The following is an 18663-nucleotide window of genomic DNA, read 5'->3' as shown; positions in this document are numbered from 1 at the left end:
GCAGCAATCAGAAACAATTAGGAAAAATGTACCAAATGCTTCATTCTTTCTCTAGGCTACATGACAAATTACATTTAATATTTCAGGCTTATTGCATTTTAAAATAAAGGCCTCCAATGAAGCAATTTTCAAGACAACTCCAATCAAAAGATATTGCTTAAAATTTTCTTATTGCCACAGAAATGAAAAGAGTGATTGTCCATGCTGATTAACTTGAAAATTGCTTTGGGAAGAATTTGACAGTTTTGTAACAGCCCCATTATAATTTACAACCCATGAAGAACGATTGAATACTATGTTGAATATCAGGATAGTTTAAATCTTCCTTTTTATTTGATAATTTTATTCTAGTACTTTAACATAAAGAGAGTACCTTATGTATAAAATTTATTTGTATCATGGTTCCTTAAAATTATTCTCAATTAGATCAAACAGAAAAAATATAGCATAATATGTATACCAAAAATATTTGGTGATTCCTAGCATGGAAAGTTTTGTCAGTTTGGCAGGTACAAAGATGAAAAAGAAACATTACTTAATGTCAAGTAACTCACAGTTTAATGGCTAGAAAATTCACAGACAAAAAGCCAAAATAAGACAAAGAAAACCTAGAGCTAATGACATTTTGGTTACGATGAGTTGAGAGTGGCTGCTACTATTTTGTTTGCTTATATGTAAATGCTAAATAGAGGTTGTATCTACCCAATAACACAAAAGATGGCAAGTTAGGAAAAGTGACCCCACAATCCTATTTTATGTTTAGAATGAAAGGTTATAATTGAGTGAAATTACATTACACCTGACAATGAATAGGAAAATGTTTACATACCAAGAAAGATCTTTATGCTAGCAAGAAGATTCATTTTTTAATGGACCTTCTGATTTCCTGGCCAAATTTTTTATTGCTTTAAAATAGTTTAAGCCAGTCTAAAAAGCACTGGCTATCATAAATTAGCAAACAAAATAAGATTCAGGAATGGTGAGGATTCAGTAAAATGGCATTCTTATTTATCCATTCATGAATTCAATCCGTAAAATTGTATTGTGTGTTTACCAGGTGATAGACAGCTTATTAGGGAATTAGAGATGAATGGAAGGATAACTCCCTCCAGTCATGGGTCACTGTGGTGAGACTGCTAGGGTAATACAAACTGTTGTGGTCCCTTTGGAAATAAATTTAGTGATATTTGTCAACAACTCTAAAAATTGTATGAACTTTTTAACATTAATACCTTCCTATGGAAAGTATTCAACAGAAAGAAAAAGAATTTATGAACATATGTATTTGTATATTTCTAATGATGTAAAATTGGAAGCAACTTGAATGTTCAAAGTTTCAATGATTAAGAAACCAATAATATTTCCCTTTGGCTGAATATAGTACAGACATTAAAATGATAAATTGGGGCTTTGTAGGAATGTCATGGAAGATGCTTAGATGTATAATGGAGAAAAAAACCCCAAAATTATATAAAGTATTACAGTTCTATTAAAAATATACAAATGAGAAAGCTTTTGGATTTTAGAAAATAATAGCTGTTTTAACATGGTTAGATGATCATTTCAGTGTTTGTTTTTGAAATGTATTTTATTGAAAAATAAAACATTTTAATGTATAAAAGTAGTTCTCAGTTGAACTCCTGGGCATTGCCTGTGGGACTATAAAATGGTACAGCTGCTGTGAAAAATGGATAGTGTCTCCTCAAAAAATTAAACATAGAATTACTATATAATTCAGAAATTCTATTTCTAGATATACCCCAAAGAAGTGAAAGCAGGGACTTGAAGGCATATTTTTACATTAGTGTTCATAGCAGCATTATTCATAATAGCAGCATTATTCCATAAAAAGTGGCAGGAAACCAACTGTCCATTGATGAATGAATGGATAAGCAAATTGTGGTATGTACATACCTTGGAATATTATTCAGCCTTGGAAGGAAATTCTGATACATGCTATGGCATGGATGGACTTTGAAGACATAATGCTAAGTGAAACAAACCATTCACAAGAAAGCAAATACTGTATGGTTCCATTTATATGAGTGTAATCAAATTCATAGAGACAGAAAATAAAATGGCAGTTGCAAGGGGCTTAGAGAAGGGGGAATAGGGAGTTATTGTTTAATGAGTACAGAGTATTGGTTTTGCAAGGTGCAAAGAGATCTAGAGATAGGTGGGGGTGATGGTAACACAACACTGTGAATGTGACTAATGCCATTCATCTGTACAATTAAAAATGATTCAGATGGTAAATTTCATGTGTGTTCCACCATATTTGAAAAAACAAAGGTAATAATGGTAAATTTTATGTTTTGTATATTTTACTACAAAAAAAATTTTTTTAAGTGGTTGAAGCTATGGATGAATTTCTAGATGTGCATCAGAAGTTGAAAAGAGGGCTAGTCAATAGATTTAAAAATACAGTACCATAAAAAAATGAAATATATGAAGCAGTTAGGAAAAGAATATTTTATTTTATTCTTTTATTTAAATTCAATTAATTAACATATAATGTATTACTAGTTTCAGAGGGAGAAATCAGTGATTCATCAGTCTTATATAATACCCAGTGCTCATTACATCACATGTCCTCCTTGATATCTGTCACCCAGTTACCCATCACCCCACCCTCTCCTCTCCAGCAACCGTTTGTTTCCTATGATTTTTTAAAAATTATTTCACCATACAGTACATCATTAGTTTTTGATGTAGTGTTCCAAGATTCATTGTTTATGTATGACACCCAGTGCTCCATGCAATATGTGCCCTCCTTAATCCCCATCACCAGGCTCTCCTACAATTTGTCTCCCTCTCTGATTTTGTCTTATTTTTCCCTCCCTTTCCCAGTGATCCTGTTTTGTTATTTAAATTCCGCACATGAGTGAGGTAATTCTTTCTCTAATTGACTTATTTTGCTTAACATAATACTCTCTAGTTCCATCCATATTGTTGTAAATGGCAAGATTTCATGTTTTTGATAGCAGAGTGGTATTCCAGTGTGTGTGTGTGTGTGTGTGTGTGTGTGTGTGTGTGTGTGACATTTACATCTGGGTTCTTTCCACAGTTTGGCTATTGTGGACATTGGTGCTATAAACATCGGGGAGCAGGTGCCCCTTCAGAGCACTACGTTTGTATCTTTGAGGTAAGTACCCAGTGGTGCAATTGCTGGGTCATAGGGTAGCACTATTTTTAACTTCTGGAGGAAGCTTCGTACTCTTTTCCAGAGTGACTGCTCCAGCTTGCATTCCCACCAACATTTTAAGAGGGTTCTGTTCCATTAAGCTATGTGTTTTTGTGCCAGTTGGAAAAATAATTTTGAGTATCACCAAATTATATTGTATTATGTTCAAATTTATGTTTTGAAATTTGTTCTGCTTGCTCTTCATGCTTTTCTAAGCTCATGTATGTTGGTAGTAACAAAGAGTAATTGTCAGACTAATTTAATGTTCAATCACAATTTTAGAGATGAAAAGAGATGCTTGTGTTAAGAGGTGAGAAACCAGAGGTCCATAGAAGTTAGGATTTTATAGATAATGATAAATCTTACTGTAGTGGATCCTTTGACTTTTATTATAACATTATTTAAGTTGTATCCCACCTCAGGCAAGCCAGATTGTAATCTTAAAAAAAAAAATAACCTTATGAAATATTCAATTATTTCTTTCCTATTAAGAAAAGTCTTATATCAAACATGAATTTCCTATGGTATAGCTTTAATCTCTATCTTTTACTCCTGCTTTTGACTTTCTCAAGCAATTAACTTTACAGCTTTTCTTTTCCTAGACCCTAGTTCCTTCCATCCTAAGTTGCATTTTCTTTACTTTTAAAACTATCTTTTATATGAATTGATGACCAAATATCCTTCCTACCCCTACTGTGGGAAGTGGGGGAATGTATTTCTTTGTTCCTATTTAATTGTAGAACTCAAAACAGAAAGGATATTATCTTCTACATCTTGTGCATTGCACTATGTCAGAAAACTTTTAGTTGCAAATGCCACAATTGAATTCCCTGAAAGATTTATTAGCTTATGTAACTGGGAGGTCCAAGGGCAGATCTTAAGACTGCATCCAGAGGCTCAAAGACCACTGTCAGGACTTTCTCCACTCTTGGTTTGTATTGATTTATTCTTCAAATAGATTCTTTTTTGGTGGCAGACAAATGCTTCAGAGACTTCCAAAGGACCTAACCAGCTGAGCAATTGCGGTGGAAGAAATAAATCACTCTCGTAATGTCCATATCTCAATTTCAGGTCCGAGGGGCCTACCCCTACCAGCGGCAGCCCCAACACTAACATAGAATTGAAAAGCAGTTTCCTAAAGGAATCTGAAGAAACAAGGTAAAAAAAAAATCTGGGCAGACAAAAAGAACAGCTCCCATAGTTTACTATACCCACTTTATAGTGAAGCTCTTCAAAAAATTCTAAATATCAGTGTTCCTGTTCAACTCCATTAAAATGGTTTAAATCATTTCACATACTGCATATTTATTGCTTTTGGTTGCCCCCAATTTAAATCCTTTTCTTTTGTTTGCTTTTGTGGCAGCCTTAGTGGGAAAGCAGGATCCCACCTGGAAAGCTGAAAAATACTGATGCTTGTTTTAAACTCTTAAAACTCAGATTTTGGCAGGCAGTGTAAGTTTGGCCATGTTCCTGGGGCTTTTAATGTAATCATGGAAAGCAAAGAAGCAGAAATAGTTAGAATAGTGTCCAGGAGCACTCATGCAGCAACAAGGCAGCAGTACCCTAATTAAATTATTCTTGTGTCATGACATTGCCTATGATTGTGACCACTCAGCTTTCCATGGAGCTCATTCTAAGAGCCTGGTTTTCCAGCCTTCTTATTTTGTGAGCTATTCACATTGATAAATACTGTTAACTAATCTACGGAACTTAACAGATTTCACCAGTTTCCCCATTCATGTCCTTTTCCTGGTCCTATTATGAAGAGTTGTTACAAAACTTTAATCTCTAGCTTCTCCCCCACTTTCCCTTCACAAAGGTCATGAGTGGGGCTGAAAGTTCTAACCCTTTAATTAGTGGGTCTTTCTGGTAACCAGATCCATATGATGCTATCTATAGCCCCACCCTTTGTCACCTCATTAGCATAAACTCAGGTGTTCCTTAGAGGATTCCTTATGAATGACAAAAGATACTCATCACTCGGAAAATTCCAAGGTTTTTAGGAGCTTTGTGTCAGAAATCAGGGATAAAGACTGAATAGATTTCTTCTTTTGCTACACAGTCCATTGAGTGCAGGAGAAAATTCTGTACCCTGATTAGTAACAAAGATTTGTAAATGTGAACCTGATTAGAAATTCTTTTCATCAGTAAGTTAAAGAAATGGCAGAGATGTTTTTGAAAGTTACAGGAAAAACTGTAAATGTTAAATTATTTACTTCTGCAGAGAAGAGCACAGGTGTACAATCCAGTTATCGCTATTTATTTGTGGGGTCAGTATGATTCTTGATGGGAGTAAGGAACTTCTGTGTTGACTCTTAGTTTTGTTTTGATGGGTTTTTTAAAAAGATTTATTTATTTGACAGAGAGAGAAAGAGAGAGAGGGAGAGAGATCACAAGTAGGCAGAGAGGCAGGCAGAAGGTGGGGCAGGGGCAGGGAGCAGGCTCCCTGTGGAGCAGAGAGCCCCATGCAGGGTTGGATCCCAGGACCGTGAGATCATGACTCCAGCCGAAGGCAGAGGCTCAACCCACTGAGCCACCCAGGTGCCCCTGACTCTTAGTTTTAATCCCACTTTTCTCTTTGTGCAGAATAAACCTGGGTCCACAGCAAAGGATGGGGAAAGCTATGTAAACAACAAAGAGCTAGAACTCCCTAAATCCCTAGCCATCTCATACTTGACAGGAAGATAATAAGCTCCTTCATTTTCTCAATGTAAAAACCTTCCAGGTTGTGACTGCCCTAAGTACAAAGGATAAGTTACTATGGATACATCACACTTGATTACATTATCTGATTATATAGAGCACAAACGCTCTCAAATTTAACATCCCCAGACATTTTCCCAAGATAGAGCTAGCCAGACCATAAGTTATTTTGCCTATAATTCTCATGTATTCATGTGCATGAGTTTGGTTGATTTTGTTTTCATTATAATATCACTTTCATATGGTAGAGCTCCCATTGCCAGGACAACCAAAAGTAGTCATGAGGCTTTACCAAAACCTTAATCCATAGTAGGTCGTATCAGCTTTCTGACTCCTTGGGTTGAAAAACTGCAAAACATTCTTTGCTTCTGTTGGGTGTTTCCCATTTTTACCTAACTTTTCTCAAAGTTTCTATGTATATACTTTTTGAATTTACTAATCAAACTCATTTTATTTCTACTAACATTGATAAAAACCAATCTTTAATACACTAGGTTCTCTTTAGATTAATGTAGCTTTACTCAGCATTTTAGACACTAAACTCATACATGAATTACTTTTGAGTGTTTAGGAAAGACATGAAAACCTTCATGTAAGAACTTCTAGATTAAAATAGGTGAATGAATCACTGTCCCCAATTTCTAACAAAATAACAACTACAACGACAGAAACAATAAAAAAATCTCCATCAACAACCACAGAGAAGGACCTAACCACAAACTTTAAATACTAGCTGACAATAAAGGAAACGGAAAAATTCTGAAGCATGGAGTTGAGTTACTCAATCCTAGAGAAATTTTATCTTTGCAGGTTTGACAAGGAGTAGTCTGGCCCCCTTACCTAGGCTGAAGTTAATTTCCAGAAAAGCAAGTGATCGCCTGTATGACGCTTATAAATATATGGAGTTAAAGACTTGATTTCAATGTTAACATGATTTCACACTTTATGAACTAATTGTGCAGTTAGTTTTTTTAATACTATAATAATGAATAGTTATTTTTAAATTAATTTTCTATTTAAATTCAATGAATACATAATATATTAGTTTCAGAAGTAGGGTTCAGTGATTCTTCAGTCTTCTATAACACCCTGTGCTCATTATATCTCGTGCCCTCCTTAATGTCCATCACCCAGTTACCCCATACCCTACCTGCCATCTCTCTAGCAACCCTCAGTTTGTTTCCTATGATTAAGAGTCTCTTGGAGCACCTGTGTGGCTCAGTGGGTTAAAGCTTCTGCCTTCAGCTCAGGTCATGATCTTAGGGTCCTGGGATTGAGCCCCGCATTGGGCTCTCTGCTCAGCGGGGAGCCTGCTTCCCTCTCTCTCTCTCTGCCTGCCTCTCTGCCTACTTGTGATCTCTGTCAAATAAATAAATAAATAAAATCTTAAAAAAAAAGTCTCTTATGGTTTGTCTCCCTCTTTGATTTTGTCTTGTTTTATTTTTCATCTCTTCCCCTATGATCCTGTTATGTTTCTTAAATTCCACATATGAGTAAGATCATATGATAATGGTCTTTCTCTGAATGACTTATTTCACCTAGTGTAATACCCTCTAGTTCCATCCACGTTGTTGCAAATGGGAAGACATTTTTTTTGACTGCTGAGTAATATTCCATTGGATATATATATATCTCATATATATAGCACATCTTCTTTATCCATTCATTTGTCTACAATAGCCAAACTATGGAAAGAACCCAGATGTCCATCAAGAGAATGAATAGTTATAAGTGGAATTAATGAATTAAAAATTAAATAAAGTGACACTGGAATACCAGAATTCTATAGACTTTGCAAGACTAATATGTAAAAACCACTGTGAAGGATTTTATCCATAATTAAAGTTCTTGTATTTGTGAACACTTTTTTCTGGCCATAAGACTAATATTAAAATATGGCTCCCAGAATTGAAGTCTGAATTTCATACTGTAATCACAACTCCAACCTCACATTAACATCTTGCTGTAGAAAAAAAAAAGGTGTCGGGTGTCAGTTCCAAACCAGATGAGTAATGAATTATAGAAGATCGGCATTGGTGATGCATTACAAATTTGCAACAATCTAAGGCCTGAAGTGTAAAAGGAGGGAGCTTGCTTGAATCCAGAGAGTTTTAGGAGAGCCTAAGTGGAGCTGGGGCCCTTGTAAAGGAATACAGTTACTACTAAACCCTAAATTTTATTCTTCTCCCTCTCTTTGATAGACTACCAGTTCTTCCATTGGCTAAACCCAACTTCCAGATAGACAAAGAACCCTGGTTGACGTTGTCCATGAGTCATTCTCTAGAGTGACAAAGCAAGAAAAAGATGTAGAGTAGATCTGGAAGGGCAAATGGAAACTAACACATTTTATTTCAGTAAAAATGCAGTTGATTATATTTCTGGCTGTTCATTTTTCTTATATCTGGTCTCTTTCATTTAGGTTATGTGGCAGGTCCCTGAAGTCTTCTACATTTATAATTCCTAGGGGAAATAATTTCATAGCTTGTGGGGTTGGCTCTGATACTGCTTTCTTTGTTCCACTGATATTGAAGATTTGATAATGGTATATAATTGAGTTTTGGGTCTCCCAGATGGTGAGGTATACTTCTTTTATAAGTGTAAAAGATCATTAGGGGTATAATGTCATGAAATAGAAGCAATCTTCTATGTGGGAGGTAAGCTCTTTGATTTATGTAATTCTTTTTGTTCCTTGTGTATCCTCTATTCTCTACCAAAACATTATTCACGTGCTTACCTCTTTAATATATATACCATTGAGGGGTGCCTGGAAGGCTCAGTTGGTTAAGCATCTGCCTTTGTCACTAGTCATGATCTTGGGGTCCAGGGATCAGGTACCATTTTGAGCTTCCTCCTCAGTGGAGAGTCTGCTTCTCCTTCTCCCTCTGCCTCTACCTACCCCCCTACTTGTGTGCACATGCTCTCTCTTTTTCAGATAAATAAATTAAAACCTTTAAAAAATAACAATATATAGGCCAGTTAGCTATGGTAAGCTTGATCACACATACAGATGAAAAAGTGATATATATCAAAGGAATAGTATCAATTTTTTAAAAACTTACAAGTCCATAAATTTTTAATATATTTTTATAATCTTATACCATCAGCTAATTGTTTTTGTTCTTTTCCCTCCAAATATCATGGAAAGATTCATGATAAATATAATAAATAAAATTATAAAATTCAGTGGGAAACAAAACAGTATATGTATTAATAACTGATTTCAACGTAAAATAACTTAAATGTTTAAGATCCAGTAAGGGAGGTAAACTTATTTATAACCAAATATGAATAAAATTACTTTATTTTTTTTTAAGATTTTATTTATTTGTCAGAGAGAGAGAGGGAGAGAGAGTGAGCACAGGCAGACAGAATGGCAGGCAGAGGCAGAGGGAGAAGCAGGCTCCCTGCCGAGCAAGGAGCCCAATGTGGGACTCAATCCCAGGACGCCAGGATCAGGACCTGAGCCGAAGGCAGCTGCTTAACCAACTGAGCCACCCAGGCATCCCTGAATAAAATTACTTACTTACCAATATTCTGCTTTGTTTTCACTCGATTTTCCTCATCTAGCCTCAAAATAGTATTCTTTTTTGATCTCTTGAATATAATTGAAAGTAATCAAAAAGTATGCAGGATCTAATATTAAAACAACTGCTTTTTGAGTTAGAAAAGTGTTTTCCAGCAAAAACTAATTTTTTTCATTTTTTGTTTCCCCCATGAGAATAAAGCTCTTTAAAAATTAAGTTTGGCTTTTATTATCCTTAATAACTGTTTTTGATTATTTCTTTTCTAAATGTTGAAGTTAACTGAAATATTCATGTTATAAGTACATATTTCTCCTCTTATTTTCTTAGAATGCACTGAAAAAAAAAACAAACAAACGCTGGAATTAGCATTATATTGAAACAGTTCTGTGATACTAGGAAATCTTCACTGTTGCTGAAGTCTGTTGTAGCTCTTGTTTAAATCCTTGATACTGTCAATATTTGTCAGTTAATACTAAGTCTAAAGAGAATATTTAAAGCATTTAATAACACAAAAAAGGATAATGATTAAAATGGCTAACGTTCTCATTCTTTTTGAAAGTTAATAGCCCAACCTGTTAACATTAATAAATGTTCGTACTTCAGTCTTACTCAGCTTCTATTTATAAACGTTTTAGATGTGTTTCCCTAGATATACCTTCATTCAAAACATTACAGCACACATTCTATATACTTTCTTCAGGTATATTTCTATAAAATTGTAAATCATGCACAACTATAACCCTGAGGCACTATAAATCATGGAAAATAAAATTTTATTTATTCTAGTTACTAAAGCGGAGAAGTGTATCACCCCCCACCCAGGGAAGTGTATCATTGCATTCAATAAAAGCTTTCCCAAAATGTGAAAAAAATCTCTTCTGATTGACTGCCAGCTAATTAAAAAAAATTAAGCCATTCAGTCATGCCACAGTATTCTATTCTATGAGTTATATGTGTCATTTTAGATTAATTTTCTTTTTTAAGGTTTTATAATTGTACACTTTCATCTTTGCCACTGACTCTAAATTAACCTTTTTTGTTCTTGAAGAATGGGAAGTTTGACATATATAGTGTACTGATTTCTGTAGATTATAACAGTAAATTCTTACAATTATATGAGACCTATGTGTTGTATTTCTACTTGCATATTTATCTGTATATGGTATGTATGTATGAAATTCAGAGATGTACACTGTATTGTTGCTTAAAAACTCCAAAGGTGGCAATTTAAAGACTATTTTGTTGCCAATAATGGCTTCATACCTACAGCTGAACAGAGTCCTTCACAAGGTCAATTAACCAGGGAAATATGCCAATTTTGACTTCATTTCCATCCTATTGAATGATTGCATTCATTCTCTTTAGATTGAAAGCTCTTCATTCTACTGTTCCTCAACACTCTTCATAGAATTCCAGCTTCCTTTTCACCTTTTAACAGTTTAACATAGATGGCTGGATCAAGTCCATTGTTCCAATTGTATGTAGCTTAAAAAGCTCTGCAGTATTTTACTCTTTCCATTGTATCTGGCTTCTCTGAGTGCTCTGCTCACTGCATTTTACTTCCTACTCTCTCTGCTTTCTAAACCCATTTATGCCTATTCTTTCTCAAGACACTTGTTCATCTAGGAGCTCAAATTGACTTCTCCCTATTCTATTTCCTTAACTATTACCATTAAGGTTGATTGAACTCTTTTAAAGCACTTCATAAAAAAGTGAAAGAACATAAGAAAGTAGGCTACCAGTGTTTGTAAATACCCATTCTCAGCCAAACTAATGTGAAGAAATAAGAAATAATTGGAAACTTAAAAATGTTATTGATATTTTTTACAGATTAGCCTCTTTTGGTTGTTCTTTGAGAAACATACTTGCGAAACATTTTGGGGACGGGAGAGATGGGAGGGGAGGCATTATGTTATAAGTAAAGATGAAACAAATGGTAAAGCCAAACGACTAAATTATCTAAAACGTTTTTTGGAAAAAAAAAGTTTTACAGTAGTAAGCAAGATGTAAAACATGCAGGTCCATGATAAAATCTACAGCTTTAAAACCACTTGATCTTATTTTTTTCTATTTAAAATACAGATATTTTTATTTATTTATTTGACAGAGAGAAATCACAAGTAGACGGAGAGGCAGGCAGAGAGAGAGAGAGGGAAGCAGGCTCCCTGCTGAGCAGAGAGCCCGATGCGGGACTCGATCCCAGGACCCTGAGATCATGACCTGAGCCGAAGGCAGCAGCTTAACCCACTGAGCTACCCAGGCGCCCCACAGATATTTTTATTTAAAAATAAATGTAACCAAAAAGAGTTTACAAAAATAGTAAGTAACCCTTTTTCCTCTTTGTAATGTTTAACTAATGTAACTCTTCTGGTATGAAATATATTTAAACATTTGTAAGTTAATTTGAATTTTATTCAGAGCCTAAGGAATACTTTTATTTTTAATGATACAATATAAGAAATATATTTTAATTTAAAATTTAAACTTAGCATTTCAGAATCACATGTGTTTTATATGGAAAATGATGATGTTGATGAATTGGCTTTTGATATCCTTAAGAGGCTATACAGTTAAGAAAAGCCCTAATAAATAAAACATATATGATCAATAATTTGATTTCAGATAATTACCACTTCCAAAAGCTACTTCACTTCTGAGTTCCTTTGAATATTATATTTTCAGGTTACAGCATTTTGTGTTTTGACTATAAAATCATTCATTTTATCTTAGTTGTAAGGAAAAATCCTCACCAAAACAATATTTTAAGATTAAAAAATGAACATATTTAGTTTGAGAAATGTCTTTTCAGTAGTTTGCAAAACTTCTTTTTTTTTAAAAGAGGGAGGGAGAAGGGGGGGGCAGAGGGAGAAGAGGAGGGAGAATGTTAAGCAGGCTCCACACCCAGCACAGAGACTGAGGCAGGCTTGATCTCACAACCCTGAGATCATGACCTGAGCCAAAACCAAGAGTCAGATGCTTACCCAACTGAGCCACCCAAGCACCCAGCTTATAAAACATTTTTATTCATCAATTAAAGAAAAAGTCATAAAGAATATTATAATTAATATTTTTATGTATATAAAAACATAAATGAATATAAAAATAAAAACTTCTAGAAGTAAAATATTACTAAAAAATTATTGGTGTTCCTGCTAAATTACTAGTTCCTAAAGGCAACTGTGAACTAAAATTGTAATTTGTATGAGTTTTTCTTTAAAAATAATTCAGTAGGGGCACGTGATTGGTTTAGTTGGTAGAGCATGCGATCCTTGATCCTGGAGTTGTAAGTTCGAGCCCCGCAAAGGGTGTAGAGATTACTTTAAAAAATAATAAAAATCTTAAAAAAATACTTCAATAATGAAGGCAAGTGCAGAGAGATGAATAAGAAAAGCAGGCAGGCACTTGGAGCTCACCCAGAAAATCATATTAGAGCAGGGGAATCTAAAAAACCAGCCAGTTTCTATCTCATAAAAAAGGATTGATTTGATCAGATTCATTGAAAAACCAACAGAACTTGGCCATAAGTGCTTATTTCTACTCTTACAGAACTATAAATAATTTACTTCTTTTTATGTAAGTAACATTTAATTGAAGCTAGAGTCTAAAGCATGTCTAACAATAAGATCTAATGTTTTAAAACAAACACTTCCCATAATGTATGAAAGATATGAATAAATAGTGAAATGGCGTTTTACTTAAATATAAGGATTATTTTAAAACTGGCCATGGGTGCCTGCAAACATATACACAAGGTACACACTAAGCAAAAATATGTTTACAACCATAGTTAATTTTGTGCCATTAATCAGAGAAGTGTAGAACTATAAAAATAGAAGTAAATAATGAAATTATTATTGAATAATTATTATAATCATTCATATATAGATATCAGAAGATCATTTTGATATCATCTATATTCAGTTCAGCATTCTAGGCTCCTAATCTATAAAGTGTCCTAATTTTTAGCTTTCCAAGTTGTTTGTGGAATTGTTTTTAATTTAAAACAAGTTATATATTCATGCATATGACTGCACATAAAATAAATCTATCAAGACATTTGCTAGGAGCAAAGAACTAATTTTACTGTAGAAATTATGCATTTTCCCTAAGCTAAATACATTGGAAGAGAATGAATAAATAGTTTACAGTTTTTACATACATTAGGGCGCTACAAGAGCTGATTACACAGCACATTAGTAATAGTCAAATGTCAATTCACTTGTAGAAATTGAAAAAGTAATGATTCAGAGTTGGAAAAAATCCAGGGTTTGGTATATCTTTTCCTTAAGCAAGTTTCTTTATCTATAAATGGAGACAGTATATGTCATATCTACTTCATAGAGTGGGTTATTAAGATAAACCATGTAAAATATGGGCTAGTGGTTTGTAAATTTAAAGTACTACTTCCTGTTTTGTCATAATCTGTTGTGAAGTATGTTACAAATAATTTGTAACTATGAAATTCCTCTGTTTGTGAATCATTTAATTGAATAATTTAGGGCAGATCTAAAGTCACTCCTCATGTCCAATTACATGTTCAGTTCAGTCCTTTTAAACAAAAGATCTCATTTTCACCTGAGAGTAATAGTTGTTTTGTTGAACAGGAAAGAAATGAAGTTATAGCTATTGCTTTATGAACTGCACATAACCAATGGCTTAACCCATCTAGGCATTCTTAGGGGAATGGAGTGTGTTGTTTATCATGTCATTGACATTTGCTCTCATGGCAGAAAAAAATTGAGAACTGTGTAAATTATGTTAGTAATCATCCCCCTCATTGCTTTATATGAAATTATTTATCACATATTTATATTAAAATGTTCTAAAGACCAGATCTATGTCTATTTTCTATATAGTACCTAGCAATGTCTAGGTACAAATTTGTATTATTTTTAGTGTTATTATCAAATTATGTATTACTGGGGCACCTGGGTGACTCAGTCAGTTAAGCATCTGACCCTTGATTTTGGTTCAGGTCATGATCTCAGGACTGTGAGATTGAGTCCCCACATGGGGTTCCAAGCTAAGCATGAAGCCTGCTTAAGATTCTCTCTCTGCCCCTCCTCTCCTTTCCCCTCTTAAAAAAAAAAAATGTGTATTATAAATTTACTTTTAACAAGAAATTCAGATGTAATTAAGAATATATAATAGAGGGGTGCCTGGGTGGCTCGGTGGGTTAAAGCCTCTGTCTTCGGTTCAGATCATGATCCCAGGGTCCTGGGATTGAGCCCCACATTGGGCTCTCTGCTCAGCAGGGAGCCTGTTTCCCCCTCTCTCTGCCTGCCTCTCTGCCTACTTGTGATCTCTGTCAAATAAATAAATAAAATCTTTATATATATATATATATATATATATATATATATAATAGAAATAGTAAGATATCTCAGAATTTAACAATACATAGTACATAAAAATCAAATGATAAATCTCAAATATATAACAAATACATAGGAAAAATGGCTGCAAGAAAATATGCTGAATGTTAAGTGGATGCTGAATAGTGACTTAATGTTTTTCCTGCTTTATACTTTTCTAATTCATGAAAATTCCTTTTCTCTAGTGAAAGCCAATTATACTTATTTTTCCCATCCAGTTTATTATTTTAAAAAGACAACTGTCATTACAAAAGCAACAGATATTCAGTGTTTAATTTACACAAAATCATCTAAGAAAAAAAGTCGGTAATACCGAGTTACTAATAGAGAAGAGCAGACACTCATCAGGGCACTGTGAGGAAAGCAGTTGTCAAAACTAAAGGGCAACAAAGACATCTTCTGGACATCTTAAGAACTGCATAGTTTTTTTTTTAAATAAAGGATCTTATTTTCACCTAAGAGTAATAGTTGTTTAAAAACCACACATTAAGAAGTATAAAATCAATCTGTATTAGGTTTGAAATTTTAAATATTACATGATTACATCACAAACATATAGCATTTAAAGAAAAAAAGATACAATTTGTTGCATACACAGTGGAATTAGTTTCCAAAACATCTTTAAGTCTATTTCCAGATACATTATAAAACACAAATATTTTAGTAAAACTTTATTTTCATATAAGGAACATCTAAAATAGTATGAAAACTACATGCAATGTAGAACAAATACTTGGAAAATGGGCTCATGAATCAGAGTCCACTTTTATTAAAATATGGTTGGCAAGTTAGTCATTAATTTAAAGCACTGTATTTAATAAAACAATGAAATTCAAAACCATGTTTGATTTATTTGTGATCTGTCCTACGACTATACAGCATAATATTTTAGAAAAATTATTCCAGTGAAATACAATTAAAGGTTTCAAATTTACACATGTCCACTCAATTTGAACATGTGTTCTTTTTAGCTTAAAATTGTTTATAAAATCATATTAATATGGGTATAGTTAACAAATTTTTTATTTGAAATAGTACATTTTTATTCTTAGAGCATGAATGCCTGGTTGCACTGACAGTTAGCCACCTTTAGGAAGTACTACTGATGCCCATAATTTGCATTGCTAAACAAGAGGGCAGATCCGGTTTAAGCCCAATAATAGTCCTAAAAAAGTAATTTGTAGTTCAATGAGCAAAGGTCAACTTGCTTTAGTAATAGTTGTGTTTGATAAGAAATGCATGCTTTAGTTTTAGTTTTAGTTAACTCCAAATAAGTAAATATTCAACAAATAAGATATGCTTATTTACTAGAATTACCTTTTCTTAGTGTCTTCACATGACAGGCCATTAATTAGATTTTGTAACTAAATGCTTCCAATACCAGGATTAAATATTTGATTCTCTGGACTTTGTTTTATGTCACTTCTATCTTTTCAAATTATATGATATAATGGTTCATGGTTTTTCTAATACAGAAGTTCAAATGAATAAGTAAGATAACCATAATGAAAGTTTAAGAGAGGTGATATTAAATAAAATTCAACCAGGGTGATAGAGATTATCTTCATATGGAACTGAAGTGCTTCAGTAAAATAAGTAACATGATTGTCTTTGGTATTTTTTTCACTAACACTGCCTGCTAGTTTTTGTACAACTGCTAAACAGAAATAGGTTTCTTGGTGCGTATATTCATTTCTCTAGGCAGTTACATTCGATTTGATCTGGGAAAGTGGCTGCCAGGAATTCTGTCAGAAATAAAATATTTATGAGTCAAATAATTATGACTTATCTTCTTAATGGATCAGCTAATTTAAGGTAATTCTGCAGTAAATTTCTGTATTTTATATGTGTTCAATTTCAAAAAGACAGTAACTAGAGAATAACCCTATTCTTGGACATCTAAAAACCAGGTTATCCTGAAGACTTAGCAGGGAAGTCAGCAGGTCTACACTAGATGTGTTGATAAATTGGACCTTGGCTACAAAACAGCCGGGAGACAGGTAGTAACTGGAAATCTAGGTGGACAGCTGTTGAGCAACAGACTGGATTCTTAATGAGAAGTAACAGGTTCTTATGCACTGAGTTGGCCTCTAGGGCTTGGGTCCAGTCCAGAAGAGAGGCTTGAAGAATTTACAAAATTCTTAGTCTTTGTGCTTTCAGAATTGAATATATCTGTTGTTCAAAATATAAGTGAAATAAAAAAAAAAGAAAAAAAATATATAAGTGAACTGCTTTGCATATTTAATGAGAAGGGACTTGGGAGAGTGAAATTATGTGTTTATTTCAGTGTTCCCTCATATAAGCATTAGATAAGAACTATTCTACCTTGACAGCCATTTCTACACAGGACTTTGGGAAAGTTTGGTGAATGTGGAAGAAGCAGCCTTATGCTATCTGACAGTTTTTTCCAGCTCTCAGTAAATAAATAACAAATATATAACAGTATTTCCCATTTTTATACATGACTAGCAAATTTGGGGATTTTTTTAATGATGAGAAATTATATTAAAACAATAGTTTTACCTTCCCTCATCTGGGTTGCTCTGGTACATTTGTGCAGTTGGAGATGCCATACTCTGATGTGATAAAAGAGACGGAGAGAGATTGATTCCTCTGAGTTGCCGAAAAGCTATTTCTGCATGGATGCTCCGAGGATTATTTGTCAGAATGCCTGCATTCTTGTTTTTTTTGTCTGAAATTAAGAATTGTGAAACAATGAGAAGTACTAAGTAATAAAATGAATTAAGTAATAAGTCTTGTTGCCCTTCAACTGAATGTGTGCTATACATATTTCATAACATGAATTAAAACATTTTAAATAAAAATATAAAATTGGAATAGGATTTCTAGCACTTAATACTGCTTAAATTTCTCTGAGTTAGTGAATCTACTTGATTGTTTCTTGGTAATTTTTTAAAAATATAAATAGCTAGAGCTGTGTGCTATAATAAATGTAGAGGTAAGATGACCATAATTTTCAGAATAAAAATTGTGGCAACATATTCCAAAAAATAGGAGACAAGAGTATAGGACTTTTCAAGAAAACCCTAAACAATAGTCACACAACAAATTCTGAAGACAGATATCTGAGAAGGACATGATGGAGATGAATCCAAGGTTGAACTACCAAAAAAAAAAAAAAAAAGAAAGATATTGATGACATCCTGAAGATAAATAACATTGTACTGCTAAGGAGGCTAATAATTTGGGATGTCCAGTTTTACTGACAGTTTATATCTATAAAAGCATAAAAATTCTCACTGTAACTAAAATCTTAATGCCATACATATGTAGAAGTATGAAAAATAAGTTAAAAAATAACCTCTTAACAAATCAAGTTATTTTGGGTTTCTTTTACCCGAGTTTCCTTTAAAAATAATCAGACAGAGCACTCTACTATTTTTAGTAGGTTCTTAGATCATTCTATAATTACCGTGATGTTCAATTTTATTGTCCAACAGTGGCCCCATGCAAAGTGGGATGTTATAAGGAAGGGAAGATGTGAGCCCTCAGAGGAGTAGCTATCCCCAGATTTACCAAAAAGATAACCAGCGAAGATCTGGAATATGGGACTAGGTTTAATCTAAGCCTGAACTAAAATGTGTATAATAGAAGGAATCCTTTCCATACCTTGTCCTTTTAATGTACTTGCTCTAGAGAGCTCTACCTCTTGAAACTCTTCTCTAGTTTTAGCTTCATGGTTTATTTGTGGTTTCAAGGATAAAGTCTGATCTTCTCTTTGTACCCAAGAATCTGTTGTCACAGATATTTTTAAACCTTTGACATTCTACTTTTAGCAGGACATAGTAATGAATTGGTTTCATATGCTATGAAATACATACAGTCAAACAAAAGCTTTGAAAATAAATAATTCAGG

The 18663-nt window shown here is 33.6% G+C and overlaps 1 protein-coding gene across 1 annotated transcript in view; it reads right to left on the bottom strand.

The window, feature by feature from the left end:
* The window catches only part of LRRC9 (leucine rich repeat containing 9), a 143302-nt gene that overhangs the window by 20999 nt on the left and 103640 nt on the right, over positions 1–18663 (bottom strand). The window contains exons 31-32 of the mRNA XM_045074580.1: positions 17851–17909; positions 17310–17567 (exon numbers count right to left, since the gene is read on the bottom strand). Of these exons, the coding sequence (XP_044930515.1) occupies positions 17310–17567; positions 17851–17909 (317 nt within the window). The remainder of the gene's footprint in view (positions 1–17309; positions 17568–17850; positions 17910–18663) is intronic.

The sequence above is a fragment of the Mustela putorius genome, unplaced genomic scaffold (assembly GCF_011764305.1).
Source record: "Mustela putorius furo isolate JIRA1106 unplaced genomic scaffold, ASM1176430v1.1 tig00000129_pilon_pilon_pilon, whole genome shotgun sequence".
Classification (NCBI taxonomy): Eukaryota; Metazoa; Chordata; class Mammalia; order Carnivora; family Mustelidae; genus Mustela; species Mustela putorius.
Note: the sequence above shows the minus strand (reverse complement) of the source record. Positions and strands in the feature narration are given on the sequence as shown.